At 53.9% G+C, this 25370-nt stretch overlaps 1 protein-coding gene across 6 annotated transcripts in view; it reads left to right on the forward strand.

Moving 5' to 3' along the window:
* The window catches only part of ARHGAP26 (Rho GTPase activating protein 26), a 130873-nt gene that overhangs the window by 63339 nt on the left and 42164 nt on the right, over positions 1-25370 (forward strand). For all 6 annotated transcript variants that reach the window (XM_014948075.1, XM_014948074.1, XM_014948076.1 and 3 more), the window contains 4 exons: positions 2078-2165; positions 3260-3318; positions 4151-4256; positions 18518-18677. In XM_014948075.1, coding sequence (XP_014803561.1) covers positions 2078-2165; positions 3260-3318; positions 4151-4256; positions 18518-18677 — 413 coding nt within the window. The remainder of the gene's footprint in view (positions 1-2077; positions 2166-3259; positions 3319-4150; positions 4257-18517; positions 18678-25370) is intronic.

The raw sequence follows: 25370 nt of genomic DNA on the forward strand, positions 1-25370 counted from the left end.
AGAGCGTTCATGAAGGAGCATCCCAGGAGAGAGATGATGTCCCCACGCCTGCAAACGGGGCACCTTCGTGCCCTGCTCCTCCCTCCTCCACAGCCGTGACCGGCGTGGGGCTCCTCCTTGGTCACCCTCTTTGCTCTTGGTCCTTGGTGCTGTGCGTGGAGCATCCACAGCCTGGCCACTTCGTGCCAAGCTGGCAGTGGCTTTTGAGCTGACCAGCTGTGACTGTCAGCAAAGCTCTAAAAAAACGTAGATGCCACCTGTGACGGTGTGTGCAGATGGCACTGGTCACCCAGCACACCCCCACAGGGTCCTGGCGTGGGTGGAGGCGCTGAAGAAGGGAGCGGTGGCTCCTTCCTGAGGTCTCCTTTATTGTCAAAGCATTAGGGTGGTTTTCACAGAAATTGGTAAAAATTGTGCTTTACTTAATCTGACGATGGAACTTTGCTCAGAGGAGCCTGGGTGCCTGGGGGGGTGGTTTGCAGAGCCCAGGGAGAAGCTGGAAGTGGCAGATTCCTGTGAGCACGGGCTGCGAGAGGCTGGTTCAGATCCTCCTCGGGAAGGGACGGACCAAGAGTCCGGAGCCTCCTGTTTACAGTGTCCAGAACAGCTGCGCAGGGTTTGGTTTTTTATTGTTTCTTTAAAGGAATTTTAAAAGGAAAGATAGGAGGGGAAACAAATGAAGAAAGGGAGGGAAGGCCCCGGAGGAGATGGAGAAAAGTCCGCTGCAGTGTTCGACAATAAAAATAGGGGCACTTCGGGGGCTCCCCCAGACACTCACACTGCGCAGAGCTGGAAACCAGAGGGCAAGCGGGCACCAAGATCCCCGTGGGACCTGTGAGCTGGTGCCGTGAATCCCCAGGGAAAACTGGGGTGCTGGGGTGCTGAACCCCCTCGGCACGAGCACCCAGAGCCCGATGGGCTGGATTTCCTCTGGGCAGGTTGGCATTGTGGCTGTGCCGGTGCCTGGTTCCTGCGGAGCGGTGCCGGGGGCTGGGAGGGCAGTGAGATGCAGAGGTGTCCCTCACACCAAGCTGTGGCCAGGAGAGCTGCTCTCTGCTGATGCTGAGTGCCAGGAAGGGCTGGCAGAGTCTCTGCTGGTGGCACCTCGCTGCCATCAGACCCACTGTGCACCCTGTGGTGCTGGTTTGACCTTTGCTGAGATGGACACACTCCAGGGCTGCCCCAGGAGCCATCCTGCTCCCCTCTGTCTGGCTCTGGGAGAGCGTCCTGTGGGTTTAGGATACTCCTGCCCATCTCCTCCAGGGTCTCGTGTCAAAGCTTGCATCAGGCCATCACAAAGCGTGACCTAGAGTCACCATTTCTACCTGCTCCCTTCATGTAGCCTGGGAATGGTGAGAGGTTCCTGGGTCGTGGTGGTCCCCAGGATCCCCACAGGTCTTCCTGCTCCAGGAGATGATGGAGCTTCCCAGTCCAAGGCCACATTGGGCTGGTGAGGATGGTGCTTGGTGGCACATTCCTGGAGCTGCCTTCCCATCCACTCTGTGGTGGATCGGGTGGCTCCAGGGGCTCTCCCCCACCTTGGGCAGGAGAACAAGCCACCTCCTGTCCCCCTGCGCACCCGGGCAGGGCTCTTGCCTCTGCCACCCCCTCTGTCCTGCTGCCTGCCACAGAGGCCGTGTCACCGTTGCTGCTGTTGCTCACGTTAGTTTAGGCTGTGGCAACACCTCACAGCCTGCCTGGGGCTGGGACCTTCTGCTGAGCCCTTGGGGGTCTCTGTTTGTCTGGGTCCGTGTCGTGTCTGTGCCCTGCTTTGTCACCACTGTCGCTGGACACCAGTCTCCTGTGCCCTCTGTAATGTCACTCTTTGAGTCCGACTGCCACCCTCGTTGCTCGTGATTAATGTTTTCTGTTTCTTGTTGCTCGACCCATGGAGGGGAGCGTGGCCCGTCCCGTGTAAGGGGCTCTGCTTCCCCGCAGGAGTGGCTGCTGGGGACCAGCTGGTGGTCACCGGGCTGGGGAATGGCGACTCAAAGGGGACGTGACGGTCTCCCCCCACAGCCGAGCTGGTGTTATCTTCACTTTGGTTCACTCTTCTCTTTTTTGTCTTTTTCCTTAGATCCCAAAACAGCCACAGAAACAGAAACAGAGATCTGTGCGGAGTGGGAGATAAAGACCATCACTAGTGCCCTGAAAACTTACCTGCGGTAAGGCAGAACAGCCTCCTCCCTCCCGGGGCTTCAGGGGGGGTTCCCTGGTGCTCTGGGGCTTTACTGCAGATCCTTAACAGCAGCACTTAAAGAGAAACAGAGGAGAAACTGCTCTTGGAGAATTTCTTCTGGCTTTTCCCTTGACCTTCCAGCATATTTGAGTAGGAGCTGGGGAGAGCAGCCCGCTCTCTGGCAGATGTGTATATTGTGATTTTAAAAACTCCTTCTTGTGTCCTCTGCCTTGATTTAAGCTTTTTCTGGGGGGCTTCCGCCTACTGAGTGAGTGGCAGAAGGTGAGGGCAGAGCTCCTCTAGGGTTGGGGCTGCAGTGCTTTCTCAGAAGTGGGTGCTGAGCTTCTCGTGGGGACAGGCTGTGTGTGCCCCGTGATGCCGTTCTCTCCAAGGGTTATCTTCCCAAAGAGCTGCTTTGTTGGCAGCTGCCAGCATCTCCTTACCCACAACATGCTGCTGCCTGTCCACCAGCAGCTCCCTGCTCCTGCTCTGTGCCTTGGGTTTATTTGAGAGTGAGAGCGCAAGAGAGAGCCTAAATCCAATTAGGGTGATGAGTATAATTAGCTTGGTGGATCTCAGCCTAGAAAATCACAAAACACTACAGAATTTTGCATGATTGGCAACCTTTGCTCCAGAGTTTGAACTGTTTACAAAGCGAGGAGGAATGTCGGCAGCACCAAGACGTCCCATCGAAGGGATGTGGAAGTGGGAGGGGAGAACGGGGAATTTAATGGGAATGGTGACTGTTAAAGTGTTATGACTAGGCTTGTTTCTCTTTTTAATTTATTTTTAAACTTATTTGGAAATCACGGGCTCATTAATGTGCTGAAACTCTGTGTTACTGAAGGAATGCTAAAATTAAAAATTAATTTAGCGTGGTGCAGAAAAGGGAGGAAGAATAAATCAAAGGTAATTCAATAGATGTTATTCCTTCTGATGGGGGTAATTAATTAGAGTTGCTGTTGCCTAATTCTGCACTTTTAAAAGCGGAACTGAATTTATGGTAAAGGCAAAGCTTTATTTCTGTGGATTGTGTTACTGAGATGTGTTTTTTGTGCGTGTTACCTTTTTATCTTCCAGAATGCTTCCGGGGCCGCTCATGATGTACCAGTTTCAAAGGAGCTTCATCAAAGCAGCAAGTGAGTTTGTTGATGTTTATGGCACCGGGCTGAAAAAGGAACATTATTTGCAAGTAACTGAGCGTAACCTCTGCCCTGGTGCTTCCCCACCGACCTCCTCCTTCTTTAGTCCCGGAAAGTAGAATAAGAACCGGGAGAGAAGGGGCATGTTGTTGTTTGGGGCTTAACCAGATGAAAAGGAAACGCAGAGGGGGCCGGGGAGCAGGGAGCTGGCTGGTGGCAGAAGCTGCTGCTGCGGCTCTGTCTTGTTTTGACCATCACCTGCCAAAAAAGAGGGAGGCGGTGGATCAAACGCCACCTACGCTGTTTTGATGGCATCAGATGGGGTTCAGACGTCTTGAGATGCTTTCCTTTCACTGCCCTGGGAAGGTGCTTTGTAGGAGAGAAGGTAACTGTTGGCAGCCTGTGCGTGCTCTGGGACCAGGGGCTCGGGAGGGCTCACGTGGCCATCTCAGTGGTGGCCTTCTGTGGCCTCAACCAGCCTGTTTGAGGACCAGATGTCCCATGTTGGCCGGGCGCTGTGCTGAGCACGTCCCAACGGAGCTTGGGAACACTCTGAACGGAACGTGTTGATGTTCCCACTGCTGGAATTGAAGAAACACTGGTTACAGCCAGCCCCTTCCTGGGCATAACCGGCTTTTCACCTGCTCCCAGCTCACTGGTTCAGCCCTGAGTTTCTTCCTCTGGGAGGGAAGGAAAAGTGCTGCAGAGAGAACCCGCAGCGTGCCCGAGTGGAGCAGGTCCCCAGGATGTCTGTGGGTGTCAGTGTTCAGGCCTCTGTCCAGAATAACCCCCTGATGCTGAGATAAATGATTTTCTGTTTCCAATGCAGAACTGGAGAATCAGGAGTCCAGGGTGTCCGAGATCCACAGCCTCATTCATCGGCTCCCAGAGAAAAACAGGCAGATGCTGCACTTGCTCATGAACCACTTGGCAAAGTAGGTTTATGACTGATATGTTTTTCTCTCCTTTTTTCCACTTCCTCTGAAAGTTAATAGTGGTAGAAAAGTTTCCTTGTGTGCGTGTGCGCGGCGTTGAGTCATATCTGGTTGGCGAGTAACTGGAAACCCGTGTGTGAGGCGAGGGCCGGCCGGCAGAGCGGGGAGGGAGGGAGAGAGGGATGGAGGGAGGGAAGGAGGGATGAAGGGAGGGAGAGAGGGATGGAGGAAAGGAGGGGGCTCTCCCACTGCCCCCCATCCCTGCCCTCCCCTGCCTCTGTGGCCATGCCCCAGCCCCACGGCACCGGGGGGAACCCAGACGGTGCTGAGTACCCAGCGATGATGGTAACGGGGCTTGGCTAATCCAGAAAGCAGAGCAGAGGTTAAGCTCCTCACTGGGTTTCAGACAAGGCCTGGTATTAAAGGACTAAAAGCTATTTCTTCCCTACAACAGCAGCTGCTCTCGGGCGTATTTTCTGCCTTTATGCAACCTGATTAATCAATACTTGTAGGTCACCTTGAAACTTTGCGAGGGCAAAGGAATTGAATATTATTTTTTTTTTCTTTCAGTGATAGAGCTGACCTGTAATTTCCCATCTTCCTCCTGCTCCTGCAGGTTCCCATGGAAACCTTTGATTAGTGTTTAAAAAGTGACGGCATCATCAGGTGTTTGTGCCAGCCTCAAGGCTGCGGGGTCGTCCCTGCCCTCGCCGTTCGCACGGGCGCTGCGTGAGCAGGAGGGATGAGGCAGGGCTTGGGAACCTGGGGGATGAGTTAATTGGCAGGACTGTTTAGAAGAAGGTCTGGGAGAACCTGAAGTTATCTGTTTAAGAGAAAAAAATAACAAATGACACTTGAAATAGGCTTAAAAATGACTCCAGATGCTTTCTTACGCCACGGGCTTGTATCTGTTCCACGGGCTCCCCAGCAAGGCTGTTAGAAACCAAAGAGCTGGTTTAGATCTTGGTTTCAAAACCTTCTGCATTTAGAGGCTGGAGCCCAGGGCCAGGCGGTTCCAGGTACTCCCTCAGCCAAATATGTGCGAGGAATCTCAGAGCCACTTAAGTGCTTTTCATTTAAAGGAAAACCCAGTGGTGTTTGAGTGAGAGACGGGAGGCAGGTAATACAATGGGCTTCATGCTGCTTTAGTAGGGAAGGAACTAAAACAAAACACAAACAAACAATGAGCGTGGTGGTGCGTGCTATATTAGGAAGAGGAACAGCTCATAGCGGTTATTTAATGGGAAAAAAATTATCTCAGAGAAAGGCAGGAAGCCGAGGAGCGAGAGCCTGCTCTGCTGAGCTCGACGCCCTGCAGAAGGTGGCCTGGCCCTGGGGCTGCTCCCGGGGGGATGCCAGGGCTGTTTCTGGGTTTTTTTTTAATATATATTTTTTTTTCTTATTTTAAGTAATGTATGAATAATCAAGATTTGCATTTTTATCAGATGAACTAAAAAAACACTTCTCGCAGTATTACTGTGGAGATCTCTTAGACTAAAAGCAGAAGTCTGTCTCCACCAGTCAAACAGAGAGAGAGAGTCTGTCCCACCTTCTCTGACATCTCCTGGGTTTTTGGTTTATGTGTTGGCCGCTGCAGACTGAAGAGGAACAGGGGGCTCCTTGCGAGGCGCGGGGCTGCCATTAATAACAGTAATAAATGCCCTAATACAGCTGATACATTCAAAAATGGCAATTATTAACACAAATATCAGCTGGGATAAGCGCCTCTGAGGTGCCCTTCCTTCTGTGGCGAGGGGGGTGGAAATGCCCTGGGTTTCCCATGGTGGCTGGGTGCCCCCCACAATTCGGTGTGTGGAGAGAGGGGCTCGAGCCCCCAGGGTCCCCCCCCGGCTCCCGGGAAGCGCTGCCGGGAGAGGAGCCGGAGGCGGGGGGAGGACAGATCCCGGGGACAGGCACAGGCAGGGTGGAGGGAGGGGAGTGTATAAATAGAAAATGAAGTTGGTTTCTGCCTCTTGCTCTGTCTCTCAGCCTCCTGGCGCTGTCTCTCGTGTTCAGGTGTCCAGGCAATTACCCACTGTGAAACAGAGAGTGTGAGCAATCCCTGTCCACGCTCCTGCCTCAGGAACGTCACGCTGCACATTTCCTCCTCTGCTCTGCAGAGCCCGGTGCCAGTGAAACTTGCTATTATCTTGTTATTCTCTGACCCATGAGTAGGCGAAACCTTTCATTTTCCTTCTGGGGCCATGTCACGCTGTCAGGATCCCTGTGATAAACCCTGCTGTGATTTGCTGCTTCCTGCAAGAGAGGAGATCTCTTGGTTCTGATGGTTTTCCAAGGGGATTTCTGCAGAAAAGCCTGGACACCCCCAGTCCAGACCATCCCAGTGAGCCCAGTGCCTGCATCCACTGGCCCTGACAAGAGACATGTCTGAGGATGCAGCAGCTGAAGTTTGGAAGACTCTGGGCATCTTAAAAACTGCCTGGTTTCTCCTGTTTCAGGTCGGAATAGCCCATGTCTGTCAAAGAACTGCAAGGCACGTATCTTCTGCAAGAACTAGCAGGAATCTTCTGTCCCTCAGAGGTGTTTTAGTTGCCAGAGTCGCTATTGCGTAGTCAGTCTCTTACTTCTTGCAGCTTTAATGTTTGGAGGGGCCAGCTCCTGAGAGTGCTCCTCGTCCCCGGCTTTAAAAATGAGAAATGCAGTTTTTTGAGAGCCACACGAAGGACTGCTGTGGGGGGATGCGGTGGGGACGCGGTGAGCTTGTGGTGTGAGCGTGCGTGGGACCCAGCACGCCTGGCAGTGATGCTGCCCCTCGCCCCCGCGCGCTCCCCCCGACACCTTCTGCAGCATCAATTTTGGGCAGTTTGTGCCCAGCCCTCCCCGGGGCCTGGGGGGCAGCAGGGCACGGCCAGGGAGCTCCTCCTGTCACCTTCAGGGTGTCCTCTTTGTATCCTGGGATTTTTTCCCCGCTGTTTCTAGTTGGGAAAGGAGGAAAACAGACCCTCTGGGTGGTGCAGAGCCCCTCGGGTGCAGGAGGCTGTCCCCGTGTGTCACCTAGCAACACGCTCCTGCTCCCAGCTTCCCAGCCCGTTTGCTGCAGATACCTCCTTTTTGGCCCCGCACCCATCACCGGGGATGGCTACGCCGTAGTTTCAAATGCTTTTTTTATGAATAGAATGTGCCGGCTCTGATTAAATTTTTATTATTTTTATTTTTTTTTCTGCCAAATAAGTTAAAGCAGCTGAAAGCGCAGTGGTGCCTGTGCCGACGGTGCTGCTGGCAGCTGAGCTGGTCCCAGAAAATCGCCATTTTTGTTAGCGGAGCTGCGGTACCATCACTGTCTTTTTTCTTCCCTTTTAACACGCTCTAAGTAACGAACACTTTATGGAGGTGCAGAGCAGGAGGATTTCGCTCCGATTATCTTTCAAGAATTTAGGAATTTTATTTTTTTTTCCCAGGGACATAATTTGGTGTGTGAGCCCCGTGTTGTTCTCCCCGCGGTGAGATCCCCCTGTGCCGTGGTTGTGGTACCCGGGGGTGGGTTCCTGAGCCCGTCCCCTCCGGGCATCTCTCCCTGCCCCGCGCATCCCCTGGCCCCGGGAGGAGCGGGGCTGCCCCTGCCTGCGCGTCCGCTCCTCTGCTGGCAAAAGGTCAGAACAATTAAGGAGGCTGCAGAAGAAATGTGTGTACGTGTATTTAGCAGAATTAATTATCTTTAATCATTCACAGCTGTGGCCTGGCCAGCAGTGACTAGTTCCCTTTGTTTTTGCTGCGGTGGTGTTTTCTAGTTTACGTGTTTTAACCAACATGATGGTGATTGCTATCTCGAGCACAAATTGTTTTCCACTTATCGTTGGGGATGGTTTCCATGGGCTCTGCCGGGCGGCTGCTATCGGCCCCGGCCCAGGGACCCACCGAAACCCTCCCTCCGTTACACCCCGCGGCGGGACGGGGCAGGGGCTGGTGCGGGGCGTTTCGGAGGGCTCCGCTCAACCAGGGAGTGTTGGCAAAGGGGAAGAAGAAAAAAATCCTCCAGGTCTTCTGCCTAAAAATACAACCCGGCGCTTGTTTTGCTCCGCGTGGAGCGGTGCTGTCCTTGGCAGCCCCCCGGGCCTGTGCTGCCCACACCGAGCCCCGCAGGAGCCGGGGTCCCCGCAGCGCCGTGGGGCTCGCCGTGGGGTGCTCTGTGCCCAGTGGCTCCAGGAAACCCACCGAGGCGCCTGGGCAGGACTCGGGGTGGCTGCTTCCCCAGAAATGTGCTTTTCCTTGGGTTGTTTTCCCTGTTTCCCCCCAAAGGTGCAGCCGGCGAGGAGGCTGACGCCTCTTGGCACAGCAGGTCTGATTTCATCCCCGTGGCAGCTGTTTATGCTGCTGTCTGGTAACTATTCATTTGCTTGATTTATGTATTACTTCCAGTAAGTCATTCTTGTCCAGGACATTCTGGAAATTTCCACTAGCCGCTCCGGCCTCTGAGACGCACTTCTCTCATATGCTCCTCGCCTGGTTTGGCTGCCAAAAGCGAATAGCGACGGAGCTCCCTGACCTCGCCGGGCCCGGCAGATCCTCCCGCGCTGCCGCCTCCTCGCCCCCCTTTGGAAATGCCAGGGGTTTTTTGGCTGTAGCCTGTTTCTGATCCCTTTGGATCGTGGCACCGCTGGGTCCCGGGTGAATCCCCAGGAGTTCGAGTGACCCAAGGGATCTGGGTGCTCCCGTGGGTGGCAAAAGGAGAGGTGACTCTCCCTTTGGAGAGGTGACTCCTCGTAGGCAGGCTCTGCCTGGCGGGAGCTGGGAGAATCCTGCCTGGGGCTCGTCTGTCCCAGCTCTGGCTTGAGCCGGGCTGTTTCCCCCTCTTTCCTTATTCTCCTTTCCTCCTCCTGTTTTATTTGTCTGCTTCGTGTCTTGGTTTGGAGCGTCGAGTCCTGGTACCCGGGATGGGTTCTGCTGGGGGCTGCAGCCTGCTGAGCTTCTGTCCTATGCCAAAACCAGTCCCGTGCCAGAACTGGTGCCACCAGTGCTGCTGGGCATTGCCAGAGCCGCTGTGCTGAGGCTTCCCCAGTCCCACCGAACCCAGGAAACTGGCTCATTTAGGTTTAAGGGAAATGCCACGGGGTGTGAGCTCCATCCCCACCACAGTGGCCAGTGATCACCAGTGCCTCTGGGTCCATCCCCTGTTGTGTGTGTGGAGGTGGACACCCGTGTCCATCCTGCTGTGTGTGTGTCACCCATACGTACCACGGGCAGGCAGGGCGAAAGGTGTGAACCAGCACAAAGAGTAAGGGAGAGGGACAGTTTGGGCTGATGATGCTAAAACAAAGCAAAACAGGAACATCCTTGGGTTTGAGAATACAGTTCTGAGCAACAGTTTTAAATGCCCATGGGAGCCAAGCCCACTCAGATCAATAAAAATCCCCTTTGTTTTAATGCTTTGCCGTGATGAGCAAGTACAGCCAGTTGTCTGGTTGTTCTCCTGTCCCTGCGTGGGAAGAGGCAGCCGTGGTGCCACGGGCTCCCCGTGGATGCAGGAGAGGGGGCTTGGGCAGGAGCAGTGGGTGAAGGGGGAGGTAATGGCTCCAGCAGCTGGGGACCCCTCCTCGCTCCCAGCCACGCATCCCCCCACTCCCCCTCCTGCCAATTCGGGGGGTAATTTTTAATGTTAGAGACCGGTGGTGGCTGAGAGATTGCTCTGCAGATTAGTTTGAAATCTCAGCGCACCCGTGTTGCCTGGCTAATTTAATTACAGCCTTTAAGTGGAACCAGCTGGAGCTCTGGGAGGGACGGAGGCCACCGAGGTGTGCAGTCCCCTGGCCCCCCCTCGGGCTCCCACACGCCGGCCCAGCAGCAATGACAGCTCTGGGGCTCGGCCCTAACGTCTCCCTTGTGTTCTGAGCTTCTCCGTTGGGCTCCTGGAGATAATTCTGCCTTTAACATTGTTAGAGGGTGGGTTTTTTCCAGCAGGGAGTTTCGCAGAGGGGAAGGACCCTGCCCCGTGCCTTCCCCTGTCTCCCCACTGAAACACTGCCCGGGTTCAGGTCCCGCCAAGGCAGAGGCAGCTCTTGGAGGGGGTCGGTGGGTGCTGAGACCTCCCCAGCCATCACAGGTGGGCTCTTAGATCTGTTCGCAAATGGCCTGTGTCCTTTTTCCTTCTGCTGCCCCAAAACAATCCTCTGGATTATGGAGAATGTGCCAGTAGTTCAGCTCCTTCCTCCGCCGGGAGCTGGCAGCACCGTACCCCAGCCACACGGCGAGCACCATCCCAGGCTGCCTTTGCAATTAGCAGGAGGGGTAACGATGGGAACACATTTCCTTGTTTCCCTGATGTTTTCTCTGCTCAAGGCTTGTGGTAAGGGGGATCCTCTCTCCCCCCCCCAGCCCGTGCTGGAGGAGCAGCTCCGCTGGGCTGCAGCGGGTCCTTGGGAACCATCCACCCTCTGGCTCCCTCTTGCTCTTCTGGTTTTGTTTTTAATATGAGATTCTGCAGAATTTAAAAAAAAAAAAAAAAAAAAAAAAAAAAAAAAGAAGACCCAAAAAAAGCTGTAGGTGTTTGCTCTGCTTTTTGGGCTTGGCTTCCTGTAATGTGTAAATTAGCAAAAGGTTTTGTTCTACTTCTGCAAATGAACTTTTAACCTCCTTAGCCTGGTTTGTCAATAGGTTTGCTGTCTGCATTTGCTGGTAGCTTTTTCTTCCACGCTTCTCCAGAAGGTCCTCATAGTTTCCGAAAGCTCCCCGGGTGTTAGCTGGAGAGGAAAGTGCTTCAGAGGCTGCAGCATCTCTCATCAGACTCTTCCCAGCTCTGGTATCTTCATCGCGCTCAGAGTCATCTCTCTAGATATGATAGTGGGTGCCCTTAATTAGGTTAAAGCTTGCATCACCAACGCTGGTGTGTCCTGCAGAGAGCGCTGGGTTTGCTGGGAGTTTTTGTGGTTGAACATCTCTGCCCAGCTCCCTCCGGACAGCCGGGACCTCCGGCAGAGGCACCAGGCGTCTTCTGGTACCCAAGTGGGAATTCTTGTGGGCTTGCATTTGAACTTTCTGCTGTTGGGTAGAGGTTGTTGATAGCACACAATTATCTGGATTCTTGTTAATTGTTTATCACAGCGAAACTGAAACTATGTACAGAAACAGATTGAATCTAGAGTGAGCAAAAGATTTCCAATAAGTAGCTGGCGTCTCTCCCTGGTGGTGTCTCCTCCGTCCCCGCAGACAGAGTGGGACCTAGACCTTGTAATGAGAGCTCCTCTAGATTGCTTTGTGCTGCACAGACCCAGTACTAAACCAAACTCAGTTACACAGATCTTGGTCAAATCTTTTTCAACAGAAGAAAGGAGAAGTCACCAGTGCCAAAATGTCTTTGAGCTGTGGTTTTCCACAGGATGGTCAGAGCGATCCCCGGCCAAAGCTGGACCTGTCTCCTCTGTCCATCTTCAACTGACCAAACCACACATCAAGGCCAGGTCTAGAGTTTATATGACTGTTCTAACATAGAAGGTGATTCTGCCCCTCTGCTCTGCTCTGGGGAGACCCCCCCAGTGCTGCCTCCAGCTCTGGGGCCACCAACAGCAGAAGGACATGGAGCTGTTGGAGCAGGACCAGAGGAGGCCCTGGAGATGCTGGGAGGGGGGGCTGAGAGAGTTGGGGGGGTCCAGCCTGGAGAAGAGAAGGCTCCGGGGAGACCTTGGAGCCCCTTCCAGTCCCTCAAGGGGCTCCAGGAAAGCTGGGGAGGGACTCTGGCTGAGGGAGGGGAACCCTAGGAGGAGGGGGAAGGGTTTGACACTGCAAGAGGGGAGATGGAGCTGAGATGTGGGGAAGAACTTGTTTGGTGTGAGGGTGGTGAGAGCCTGGCCCAGGTTGCCCCGAGAAGCTGTGGCTGCCCCATCCCTGGAGGGGTTGAAGGGCAGGTTGGAGGGGGCTTGGAGCAACCTGGTGTGGTGGGAGGTGTCCCTGCTCATGGAAAGGGCCTTGGAATAGATGGGGTGAGGGGGATGTGCCAACCCTGGGGTGGTCACCCCAGCCACAGCCTGGGGCTGGGGGTTGGCCAGCAGGTTCAGGATCCCCCTGAGATCTCGGATGAAATGAAGCTCAGCTTTGCCCGGGGCTCTGCAGAGGTGATGGCTTTGGAAACCCAGGTGACTCGGTCTGGGAAGCCTGAATCCCAGGAGCGTTGCGGCTCCGTCTCTGTTTTCCGTGCGAGCCCCAGCACGCCCGGCATTCACCCCGATCACATTTACCGGTGCTGAACTGCACGTTTGGCCTCCGCATCTGTTCAGTGCGATAGGAGCGTGGCTTTTCTCTTCCCTGGGAGTGAACCCAAGCATCCAGCTGTGGCCAGATTCACCCGGGAGAAAAAGAGAGTCTTGTTGGAGCAAGTCAAAGCGCCCAGAAACAGTTCAGGCGCATGTCTTGCCCCAGCTGAGCAGGGAAACCCGAGAGTAACACTGAAAACCCCTTTAATTCTTGATGTTGCATCCGAAAGGTTTTGTCAACTGCGCTCAGGAAGTTTCTCCTTGCCTTGGCCGGGAGGTTTTGCATTTCCCTGGTGGTCTGTCCTCCTTTCAGATCCGCTGGCCTCCATCTGCATTCCTCAGCGCTTGGCTCTCCCCGCTCCAGCTGTAGGAGCTGTGGATGGCCGTGTTCCACCCCTGCTCCCGGCCCTGGCCCTGCTGGGAACGTGCCATCACCGGGCATCCCCCCGCGGCTCCGGACTCCTCTGGCCCTTGCAGGGCTCCCCTCACCCCCAGCATCCCAGCGGAGCACGGGGGTACCCGTGGCCTCAGCAAGCCCGAGGGGCTCAGCCAGGGTTCTGCAGTTTGTGGGGTGTCATCCCCGTGCCTGTGGAGCCGGTGGGGCTCCCGGGTCACACCAGGGCCACCAACCACTGTGAAGTGCTCTCCCGTCTCCTCCTCCCACATTCTTTTTGGAACCATTATCCAAATGCATCATCAGTCATTGTAGCTCCCTGAGACACTGCTGGTCAGTGCTGCAGGTATCATTTCTTTTAGACATGCCTTTTGTGGTTCTCTTGCTTTGAGCGATGGGTGGTGTTTGTGTTTACAAGGGCACTGGATGAAGAATCTCTATTTCCACTCTCCCTGATATCACAGGGGCTTTGATTTTTACAAAATCTCCTTTTAGCAACTTGAAATATTTTCATTATTAATATTATTTTAAAACGCGAACTGTTTCTTTCCCAAGCCAAGTTTTCTTTTGAGAAAACTGGGTATTGGGCTTCTCTGGTTTGGGTTCCAGGTCCCACAGCTGCTGGCGCCGTGGCTTCCTTCCCAGCACAAGGAGGTGGCCACTCCTGGATGGGTTTCACAAGCCCTGCCTTGTACAGTGAGCCCTCAGCCCAACCCCTGCTGCGGTGCCAGCTGTGGGACGGCGTTCCCGAGGGATCCCGCCGGGGGTTTGAGCCATCCCCGGGGAGCCACAGGGATGCTCTGTCCGGGACACGGCTCCTCCGGCCCCCGGGAGAGGGGTGACATGGAGCAGCCACAGCCTGGCCCTCTCCCGGCCCTCCACCTACACGCTCATCAGCTGCAGCCCAATTAAGCTCAATAATGCGCAGGGATGACTTGAATGGGCCCAGGAACATTTCCCAGAACTCATTAGATTTCACCCGATAAATGCCACCGATTGTGTGTGCCAGCAGCCGCCTGCTCCCCCGGCACAGCGCTCTCAATGGCTGGGAAAGGGGGGAGCAGGGGGGCGGGGCTTCCTGAGCCCCAAAATTCCACACCCCGATGGGTGGGATCCACGGACACCCCTGTTGCCCCCCGGGCTGTCTGCAGTCGCCGTGATTTCTGTCTTCCGTTCATGTCCGGAGACAAACCCCAGTGTTTCTTTTGCAACAAACCACCCAGAGCCACCTCAATAATTTTGGGGATCGCTGGCCGTCCGCCTGATGGGCTTTTCATGTTAAAGAGAAGCTCTAATGGTGGCAGCAGACGTGAAATGTATTTTTACCTGTGGCAGTATGAATTAGCTGCATCATTTCCCATCCTATAAGGTCTTGTTAGGCCAGCCAGAACAAGCACTTTGTTTTCAAAGGTTTGTCCCCGGCATGGAAATAGAAACACTCCAGACTTTGCCTTTTGTTCCCTTTCAGATGTTTGTTTTCTCAGAGATTTTTCTCAATTGGGGGAGATATTTGAACTAGTAACAGCGCTCTTTGGCTGAGGCTTAGAGACGTGTATTTTAGATATAAAATGCATTCCCAGAGTAATTCCAGCCACGGAAAGCAAGCGTCCTGTGGGGAGCAGAGCCAGGTGCCCCCATGGCACCCCAGCGATGCCATTGCTGCCTGGTGTGTGGCCACCAGTGCCCAGCACCCACCCAGGTACCAGCAGAACCGCGTCTACCAGTATGCAATGGTCCCACTGATGCCACTTCACAGCCCAGAATTCTCAGGTTTGTACATTTTTTGTCGCCCTTGGCTCTCTGCGGTGCCAGCATCTGAGCTGGTGGGGGCTCAGGAGGAGTAACTGGGGGTTACTGGGAGGAGTGGGCAGCTCCCCTGTGCTGCACCCCAGGTTCTCTGCTGCTCCCCCAATACAACTTTCCCTGTGGGTCGCTGGAGAAGCAAGTGAGATCTTTAATTGGATCCCAATGAAAATAAATAGGAGCTGTTGACCAGGCTGGAGGAAGTTAAATCCTGTCTGTAGGAGAGGAGGGGGTTGGCAGTGCTCCCCCCAGCCCCACTGTGTTCCTCCTCCCTTGCACCATCCTGATCACAAGCCCGTGCAACACAGAAATATTTACTGTTCCTCTCGGCTTTCTCTGCACTGAAGCTTGACTAGCAATTACCGTGTATTAAATTATGTTTGGTCATGCCGGTGATTATACAGTATCCCAGCAACCCGGGCGTAATCTAATTTAACACACAACATGGATTTACTCCGCTCCCATTCTCCTTTGTTTGTCCGAAGGTGAATGTAAAGCGAGTGGACTCCCCCAGGAAACCCAGCTGGTGGGGACAGCAGTCCCATGGGTGTCCCCACGGGTGGCAGGGCTGGGGCCCCAGCTCCTTTGGCCGGGGGCTTGTGGTGGCCAAGGTGCCTCTTGGGCTTGCACTGAGTGGGTCAGGTCTCCCCAGAACCGAGTCCCTTTCCTTGTTGGTGATGCACGGCAGATATTCCCCCTCCCCATCCCACACTGCCCATCTCCTGCTGATCCCGGAGACACGGGGGAACCATGTGTGTCGAGAGGAGGAGGAAGAGCCCCGAGTCCAAAAATTGAGGTACCGGCACGTAGCGAGCACCAAGCAGGAGTTAAGAGGTTGCTCTGCGTGTTCCTCCATCACTTCTTGGTTTCCACCTCCCGCTTGTGCTGGACGTGGCTTCTGCAGAGCGTGGATGGAGCAGAGAGCTGAAAAAGGACCCGTCTAAATTAATATCAGTGCAATTGCTTTCAGAGTGCACCGGGGCCCAGAAAGAAGCAGCGGGTTAAAAGGAAAATGCAGCAAGTACTTGGAAACCTTCTAAAGGGCAGCTCAGGAACGGCACTAACAGCGCCTGCCGAAAAGCACCGACATTAAGCACACTTTGGGATGAGAACACCCCATCTTTTGAAACAGCGGCGTTATTTTCTAGTACAAAGGATGATGAAGAGGTATAATTTGTAGTAAATTATCATGTGGATAATGGACGTGGAATTTGAAGGATGCGAGAGGTGAATCATGTTGTGTAGCATCACTTTGGTGGCCGAGCCTTGGGACGGCGGCTGCTGGGAGAGTCCCGGGGTGGGGACCAGGAGCTCGTGTGCCACCAGAGCTGCTCAGCCCCAAAACAGCCCTGCACTTGACAGGCTCAAAGCCAACACCCTCCAGAGGGGTTTGGTGCCGACCATGGGATAGGGACGAGGGCCAGCACCAGGGTCTGGGCCACGGGGACAATCCTCGGGCAGAGCCAGGGCCGCGGCTGGTGCGGCAGGACCCGGTCCTGGGTGGGAAGTCATTAATAGTTCAGTCTGAAATAATTAACAGGACCGTGCGCAGCTGCCGAGCCGTAATGAGTCAATGACAATGCAATTTATTAGAGTGATGCATTACATGGTAATGGTAATGAGAAATGGAGGGACCTAATTTTGTAAGACTTAGATCAATTGGGTTGTTTTTTTTATAAATGAACATTGTTTTACCAACCACAGAAGATCATTAAAATTATTATTTTATTAGCACTTTTCAAAACTATTTGAATTACAGCTGCATTTTTCAAAATGCAAACAGGAGCATGTGAACGTGTGGCTGAAATGTGGATGTTGCCATGTAAAAGGGTCGCTGGCATTTGGAGATGTCTTGCCAGGGAGGTGTGCTGGAAGGGGGGAGGTTTGAATCCCTGGAGAAGTAGGAGGGTTTTTCCTGTAAGGAAGTAGGTTTTTTCCTAAGTAAGAATTTTATTCCTATTGGACTTTCTCTGCCTTTCTCTCTACTGACACTCGTGATAAAATATTCAGAGGTTCCTGACAGTGGGAGAAGTTACGGGGAAGAGGGAGGTACTGCTGAGCTCCCGAGGGACTGTTGCCAGGATCTCCTCAACCTTTGAAGCTGTTTACCCAAGCCCAGACTTGGTGATGGCTCTGCATTTTGTTATATGCTCCATCCCTGGAGGGGTTCAAGGCCAGGTTGGGGGGGCTTGGAGCAACCAGGTCTGGTGGGAGGTGTCCCTGCCCAGGGCAGGGGGGTTGGAAATGGATGGGCTTTAAGGTCCCTTCCCACCCAAACCATCCTGTGATACTCTCCAGGGACATGACGTTCCCCAGTGTTGTGGATCCATAACATGTATCCAGACTTCTTGCCTGGATGGAAATTGGGCTGAAATTGCCCTTGTGGGGAGCTAAGGCAGCAGTCCCGAGGTCCTGAGCACCCCGTGGTGATGGGGTCCTCTTCTGCTGTATGAGGAGCCCTGTACAGGGATGAGGAATGAAGAGTTCTTTGCTGGATTCGGTGAGATTCGGATGAAAAAGGATGGAAAGCATCTTTTCATATAAGGCAGGCCCTAGCTTACCCTCTGCTGAAATAAGCTGAGTGTGCACATAAATGAGTGCTGTGGTGTCTTGGCCCGGAGACAGTAATAAAAGCTCACAGTAATAACTTTTTGGGACAATCCAGCAAGATCCGAGGCTCAGCCTCGCTTTGTGCGTCTGTCCAGGGAAAACAGGAGAGAAAGCAAAGGGAAAAGCCACTTCAAACCCCCCTTAGGCTGGAACTGTGTGATTGAGCTGCCTGGAGTCACCGAGTTTCCTGGTTGAAGAGGTCAGGAGAAAACCACAAGAGCGAGCTGCTGCGGAGACCTGGCTGTGGGGCTCCCACCACAGGTCCTCCTTGCGTCACCCACGCACGTGTCCTTGCGTTATGTCTGGTTGTGTGGCTCCAGCCGGGGCCGGCGGTGCCCGGTGAGGTTGGTCTGTGCCTCAACCGGGCGTTTGCCACGGAGCAGCCAAGCTCCTGTGTCCCCCAACGCTCGTGGTGGGACACGTCCCTGGGACCTTCGGGCTGCGTGCCCCGCATCACCCTGCCCTTGGGGCCAGCCTGGGGCACAGGACATGACCCAGGAGGGCTCCTGATGCTTCCCACCACTGGAACTGGGGACCAGACTGAAGCTACTCCAAAGGGACCCCTCCAAATGCACGTTGGTGCCAGCGCCTCAGCACCAGCTGATGCACTTTGCTCAACTGATCCGCTCCGGCTGGGCTGAGATACTTGTGAACATAAAAATAGCTGGAGATGACAGGGAGGAAGGCTGGATGGAGCATTGGAGGGTCCCCGGGAGAGCGGGTGTCCCTGTCGGGAGGGTTCCTCGGGGTGGAGAAAGGACAAAGCCCCATCTTCTCCTGCCAGCCTGTTTTGGTCGGGCTGGAGGGGGCTGACCTCTGGTGCAGGCAAAAGCTTAAATGGGCGAGAAGGAATTGGATTTTGGAACATATTAGGTCACTCATTCAGCTGGAGAGCAGCGTGTGTCAGAGGTCCAACAATTTGTTTTTAGAAGGGCTTTAAGCATTAATGATTCAAGATGTTTTCCTGGGAGTGGTTTGCAACATGAGCCTCGGTGGCCGGCGTAGTGCCGGGGTTTTGTGGGATTAGTCAATTCACTGGGGCTGAGAGGTGCCCAGAAACACAATGGTTAAATTTGTACTTTTCCACATGGCTGAGCCTTCAAGGAGCTCACCAGGAGTGTAAAAAATGTAAACATCGTTGTAAGGTTTGTGCCAGCCTGAGGCAGGGAGGGGGTTTCCATGCCCATTAGTTCTATCACCTACTTTTTTTTTTTCTTTTCTTTTTCTTTTTTTTTTTTTTTTTTTTTTCCCAGAGTTGCAGATAATCACAAGCAGAACCTGATGACTGTTGCTAATCTGGGTGTGGTATTTGGGCCAACGCTGCTTCGACCTCAAGAGGAAACAGTCGCTGCCATTATGGACATCAAATTTCAGAACATTGTGATTGAAATTTTAATAGAAAACCATGAGAAGGTAATGGCTTCACTTGCTTCTTTCAGTGCAATTAATTTATGAAAGTGAATTTGTCTCTCTGCAAACTGCAGCCCCCGCTCCCAGGGCCCCCCACCCTCCCCCTGGCTTTGCTGCAGAGGGTGGGTTGTGCTGGGGAGGCACAGCTGGTACCTCCCAGGTCTTCTCAGCAGTGATGGCCGGGACGTGGGATTTGGTGTAGAGCTGGTACCTCCCAGGTGTTCCTACCAGCGATGGCCAGGACTTGGGATGTGGCGTAGAGGCTCCAAAAGCGTTGGGTTTTGGGCTGTAGCTGTGTAACCAGTGCTGCTGGTAACCACCTTCTTTTATGGTCATCTCAGCGTGAGTCGGCGTGTCCATGTCTCTGTTACAGAAATCCCCTTTCTTTCCCCTTTCCACTGTTTCGTAGGAACTTGTCCTTAGTTTCAAGAGAGATGAGGACTAAAGGCAACTGGTGTGAGATGCAGGCCAAGGCTGGCTGCTTCTCTGACTAAATCCCTGTTTATCCAAGCCCTGGCTTTACCCCCAGCATTGATCTCCTAAATTACCAGTGTTTGTGTCTGTCGCCGTACGGATGCTGGTGTCTGTGAGCGACACGGAGGGGCCACAGTGGTGACTGTCCCCCCCGCCAGCCCTCTGGGGTGGCTGCATGCAAACAGCAGCGCTAAAAAATGCCATTTTCATCTAAATTCAGTTGCCTGTTTTTGATCTTCCACTTTATAGTTTTGGTTGGAAAGAAAGAACTACTTTGTGCATTCAGGGTGTGAAGGAAGAAGTTGAGGCAAGGCCTTGGACGGGACTGCTGGGGCATCGCGGCTCCAGCCTGCGGTTTGGCTTGTAAATGTCTTGAAAATAGGAGGTTTTTTGCAGGTTAAGGTGATGGCTGGTACCTGCGGTGGGGGCAGCAGCGCTGTGGGGCTGAAGAGAGGCATCAAAAGTGCAGCCACCGGGGATGGGGAGACAGTGCCCACGGTCATATGTTCTTGGAGAAATTGCTTCCACAGGCCCCTAGAAGCCGTGGTATTTATTTAGGATGGAGGAGCTATTTTGTTCTCTTCCATGTGGACTGCAATTGCAATGATGGCTTAATCACGAGCTGCTGTGCAGAGGGGCGGGTGAGCAGCGGTGATGAACTGCGGCCGGGGGTGAAGCCTGGTTCCTGCACGGAGGAACGGGCACAAATCCAGCCGTTGGTACCTGTGGTGGGGGCAGCAGTGCTGTGGGGCTGAAGAGAGGCATCAAAAGTGCAGCCACAGGGGATGGGGAGACAGTGCCCACGGTCATATGTTCTTGGAGAAATTGCTTCCACAGGCCCCTAGAAGCCGTGGTATTTATTTAGGATGGAGTACCTGCGGTGGGGGCAGCAGCGCTGTGGGGCTGAAGAGAGGCATCAAAAGTGCAGCCACAGGGGATGGGGAGACAGTGCCCACGGTCATATGTTCTTGGAGAAATTGCTTCCACAGGCCCCCAGAAGCCGTGGTATTTATTTAGGATGGAGGAGCTGTTTTGTTCTCTTCCATGTGGACTGCAGTTGCAATGATGGCTTAATCACAAGCTGCTGTGCAGAGGGGCGGGTGAGCAGCGGTGATGAACTGCGGCCGGGGGTGAAGCCTGGTTCCTGCACGGAGGAACGGGCACAAATCCTCGTGTCAGCCCTCGATGGTCACCCCCACCCCTGTCATCAACCTGGAACAGGTTGCCCAGAGAAGCTGTGGCTGCCCCATCCCTGGAGGGGTTGAAGGGCAGGTTGGAGGGGGCTTGGAGCAACCTGGTCTGGTGGGAGGTGTCCCTGCCCAGGGCAGGGGGTGGCACTGGGGGGCTTTAAGGTCCCTTCCCACCCAAACCATTCTGTGATTCTATGATTCTGTGAATCTGTCAGGACAGAGAAGCCTTTACAGCCTCTCCCCAGCTCTCGGTGGTGATGAGCTCTGTGGCTGTGCCTCCAGCCTGCGAGCACCACGGCGTCGCTGCGAGTGTGTTTTATCTCCCTTCCCCTCACTGTGCTTTATGGAGCCTTTGTATGATTCTGTGAATCTGTCGGGACAGAGAAGCCTTTACAGCCTCTCCCCAGCTCTCGGTGGTGATGAGCTCTGTGGCTGTGCCTCCAGCCTGCGAGCACCACGGCGTCGCTGCGAGTGTGTTTTATCTCCCTTCCCCTCACTGTGCTTTATGGAGCCTTTCCCTCGCGGGCCCTTACAGAAACAGGGCTTTAGACATTGATTATTTTTTTTTTTCCACCTGCACTGAGCCTCTCGCTGTGCCAGCCGAGCCCTCCATCAGCCGGCATCCGCGGAGGAATCGATGAGAGATTTGTGCAATGATTGTGTCTGGGGGGGCTGCCGGGCTCCTCTCCGCTCTCCAGCCAAATTACAGCTCCTGCCCCGGGGGGTCCCCGATGGTTCCCCCTCCTTAGGAGTAATTTGCAGCACCGGCAGAAGGGTGAATGTGCAAGTTGGTTACATATAGTCGTCACCAATTAATTCTGCAGGTGGGGGTACCTGCTCTCAGGGTGTGTTTTATCTCCCTGCTGCTTCCCGCACGGATGCTGCGAGCGAAGCGCCTGTGAGCCCCCAGCCCCACTTCTCTGGGGCTCCCGGGAGAAGATCCTGGGACACGGGGGGACAGGAGGAGGTAACTTTGGGAGAGGAAAATCTCCTAAATGCAGTCGGCGCCAGTTCTGCTCCCTCTTTAGGACTGTTTGGTTTCAGTGTTTTTCTTAATTTGAATTGATTCGAGCTGGTTGAAGGCTCCCGCAGGAGCTGCCGAAGGTGATTAGCGATATGCAAGTCGCCTGCGCTGCTGCTGCTGCTGCTGCTTTATATTGTTTTACAGCAGTGACTCACAGACACTGTTTGTGATTGAGCACAGTCGCAGGGAAAATGTAATTGATTTGACTGGTTCCCGGCAATCAGCAACTGTCTGGTATCCCAGTGTATTTCCCCCAGGTAAGTGGAATGCCTCTCTGGGCAAAATTACTGTTGTCATTGTGTAACCAAAGGAAAAAACCAACCTCAACCAGGCTTGGTGGCTTGGTGATAACATCTCTTGGTCTGAAGAACTGCTGGCAGATCCTTTCCCCAGCCGTTTCGGTAGGTTTCTCTGGTTGCTGGGGCAGTGGGGAGGGTTTGGGGGGGTCAGTCAGCGTTCCCCACACACCGGCCTGCGTTTGCTGTCACCCCACCTGAGACTGGGCTCATCTCCCACCTGAGGTTATCCCTGGGGAAAAACATTCATCCCGAAGCCAGTCAAGTTTCAGAGGAGGATGGTGCAGGTTCCGGTGCCGGTTGCCCAGTGTCTTCCCTGATTTTCACCTGTGGGATACTGGGAACCCTGCGAGAGGTGCCAGCTCTGCCCGGCGCTACCCAGGGAATTGTCAAACTGCCCCTGCACAGGGTTTATCCATCAGCAATTCTCAGCCTTTTCTGTGAATTGTGAATTTCTGTGTAATGTATTGTGAATCTAGTACATGAAGCTCTGGATGGTCCTGCTTTAGCAGGGGAGTTGGACTAGATGATCTCTATGGTCCCTTCCAACTCTAAAAATTCAGTGAAATTCAGTGAAGGGAATGTGTTCTAAAATATATCCCGATTCTATAGAATTAAATGGATAAAATTATTTTTCTTCTATGGCTCTGGACGCTGCCGTGACAGGCAAACCAAGAGTGCCTCCCCTGCAAAGGGAAATACAGATGCTGCGTGTGTGCCTGCTTACCCCAGTGATTGCTGTTTAACACCGTACTTCTGATTTAAAAATTAAATGTTAGCCAGAAGTAATATTGAAATACTATTGCATCTGACAATCACAGGTGTCCATCCATGTTCTTTTCCAAAGCTTAAATTTGTGTAGCTCTCTGGAAAAGGCCGCTGTTCTGGGGTGTTACAAAATTAAGAGATTGATTTACTGTCTTGATGATGTTCCCTCCAGACAAAAGGTTGACCAGGTGAAATGTTAATGCAGCCAGCATTGATGACAAGTAGGAGAGCAGTTTATGCAGGGAGTTTTGCAGACCCAAACACTAACCTCAGGAAGTGGCGAGGATTAATACTAAAGTCAAAGCCCTCAGCACCTTGTCTTCATTTTATTCTTTCCTGTAATTAGCTGAAATGTTTAGTGATGCTGTCGGCAGATTTAGCCTGTGTAGAAGACACAGCACCGCTGATATTTTGAACGTCATAGAATCATAGAATCATAGAATCATAGAATTTCCCAGGCCGGAAGGGACCTCCAAGGGTCATCTAGTCCGACCCCCCCGCAGTCAGCAGGGACACCCCCAACTAGACCAGGGTGCCCAGGGCCTCGTCGAGCCTCTCCTTGAATATCTCCAGGGATGGGGCCTCAACCACCTCCCTGGGCAACCTGTTCCAGTGCTCCACTACCCTCACAGTAAAGAACCCCCTTCTAATCTCCAATCTAAATCTGTTCCCCTCCAGCTTGAAGCCATTAACGTCACAGCAGCTTGGTGTTCCCTCTGTTCGAGTGAGCCTGGTGATAAAATGGGCGCAAACTGATATTTTGAACATCACAGCAGCTTGGTGTTCCCTCTGTTCCTCGAGTGAGCCTGGTGATAAAATGGGCGCAATGGGGTAATTAGCACCAAGCAGGAGGGGTCAGGGAGGGAAGGAGGGCTGCGGTGGAGGGAGCACCATCCCCAGCCCCACCAGCACCCCCGGCAGTGGGGAGAGATTCCTCCAGCCCCCATGGAGAGAGCCAGAGCCTCATCCCTCCCCTCTCCCCGGCGCTGGGGGCTGTGGTCTCTCCAGAAGCCATGCAGGGTAAAGGATGTGGGAGCACCTGGGTGTGATTCATTTAGAGGTGGGAGAGGGATTTTAAAAAGCCTTTTAACTGATTGGAGAGGAGGCGCCTCTGGGTCTTTGCCATTTTTCAGGTGGGGAGAAGGTGGTGTGGAGCTTGTGTGGGGCCGAGGGAGCGAGCGTGGTACCGGCTGTAAATGTGATTTATGACTCCTGGCTGCTCCTCTCCCACTCCAGCCATTAAACTGTCGCTCTCTCCCTGCTAATTGGGCTCTGTGACTGGGAGAGCTACACAACAGGTTTGCGCAGTCAGGAGTACGACTCGGCTATTCTTGTTAAATTAAAAAAATGAAACAAACCTGAGAAACTTCCCCGTGAAGGGGAGGAGGGGTTTTGTGCGGGCGATGTCTGAGCTGAGGGAGGTGGAGAAGGAGGTTTTGGGCCGGTGGTGCCGGTTTCCTTTGCTGCCGAAGGGATCTGTGCCGTTTGGTACACAACAATGGCACAGTCACATCTGCAGCGAGCTATTTGTCTTACAGTGCTCGGGGTCTCTCCTCAGACCTTCAAAATCGGCGTTGTGCCTTTTCAGATGTGGCTGTTAATTGACTTTTCTCCTCTGTGAGCGGCTAAATTTAGCCCCGTGTGCTTTGTGCCGCTGGGAGGTGGGAGGGAGAGCGGTTTTCCACAGCCCTCCCTCCACCTCCGCACGGCCTCTGCGCCCCATCACTGCCAGCAGCTCGGGGGAGATGCCCCAGGGGGCTTGCCTCAGACCTTCAAAATCGGCGTTGTGCCTTTTCAGATGTGGCTGTTAATTGACTTTTCTCCTCTGTGAGCGGCTAAATTTAGCCCCGTGTGCTTTGTGCCGCTGGGAGGTGGGAGGGAGAGCGGTTTTCCACAGCCCTCCCTCCACCTCCGCACGGCCTCTGCGCCCCATCACTGCCAGCAGCTCGGGGGAGATGCCCCAGGGGGCTTGGGGCACCAGTTTGGTCTGTGGGTGAGGAGCTCCCCGGGAAGGGCTGCCCTGGGACCCCATAAATCCCTCCGTGGGCTTCGCTGTGTGCCCAGCTCTGCGCAGCCAGAACCAACTGCTGCTGGGGCCAGAAATTCTGTGGGGAGGGCTGGTGGGGTGCTGAGGGGGCGTTGGGGTGCTGAGAGGGGTGTTGGGGTGCTGGGGAAGGCTGCTGGGGTACAGGGAATGGGATGCAGCAGCCTGCAAAGGGGCTGGGGAGCTTCTGGTCCCCAAAGTCCCGTGGGGAGCGTGGGAAACAGCCACTCTGGAGGTGGGAATGGCCCTCCCCACACCCCAGTAGCCATCCTCGCACCCCACCAGCACCCCAGCAGCCCCTCCAGAGCCCCACCAGCCCTCTCAGCCCCCCAACAACCCTTCCTACACCCAGCAGCCATCCCCAGCACCCCGCCAGCCCTCCCAGCAGGGGAGGTGTCCCCTGCATCCCCTGCATCTCTGTCCTCTGCCAGCGCAGCCGGAGAGCGCGGGGGTCAGGCTGTCTGCAGTGGGGGGTTTTGGGGCTGCTCAGGCATTTGAACTGCAATCCAGAGCTGATTATGGTAAGTTGGAGCGTGCAAGATCTCAGGTGCTGAAGCTTTTCAGTAAAATTGTCTCACAGCAACGTTCCAGCTGCATTTAAAAATGCGACCTCCTCGTGAGCTGAGGCTGGTTTTAGTCACCGAGTTCGTAACTTAAGAGCATATATATATATCTTCTCTCATTAAAGGTACAAAAAAACAAAAAAGGAAATGAAAACCTGAAAGTTTATTTTCAATTGTGCTGTGGGAAATCGTTGCATAAAATGCAATTCATAAATCAATACTTTTATCTTGCTTGATTTATATATTTCATTAGACATCCCAAGCAGAATTTACTATTGCAAAGCAATTTGAAAGTGAGAGCACGTTACAGCCGGCCGTGGTGGTGCTGGGTGTGGGT

The sequence above is a fragment of the Calidris pugnax genome, unplaced genomic scaffold (assembly GCF_001431845.1).
Source record: "Calidris pugnax isolate Ruff unplaced genomic scaffold, ASM143184v1 scaffold27, whole genome shotgun sequence".
In the NCBI taxonomy this organism is placed as follows: Eukaryota; Metazoa; Chordata; class Aves; order Charadriiformes; family Scolopacidae; genus Calidris; species Calidris pugnax.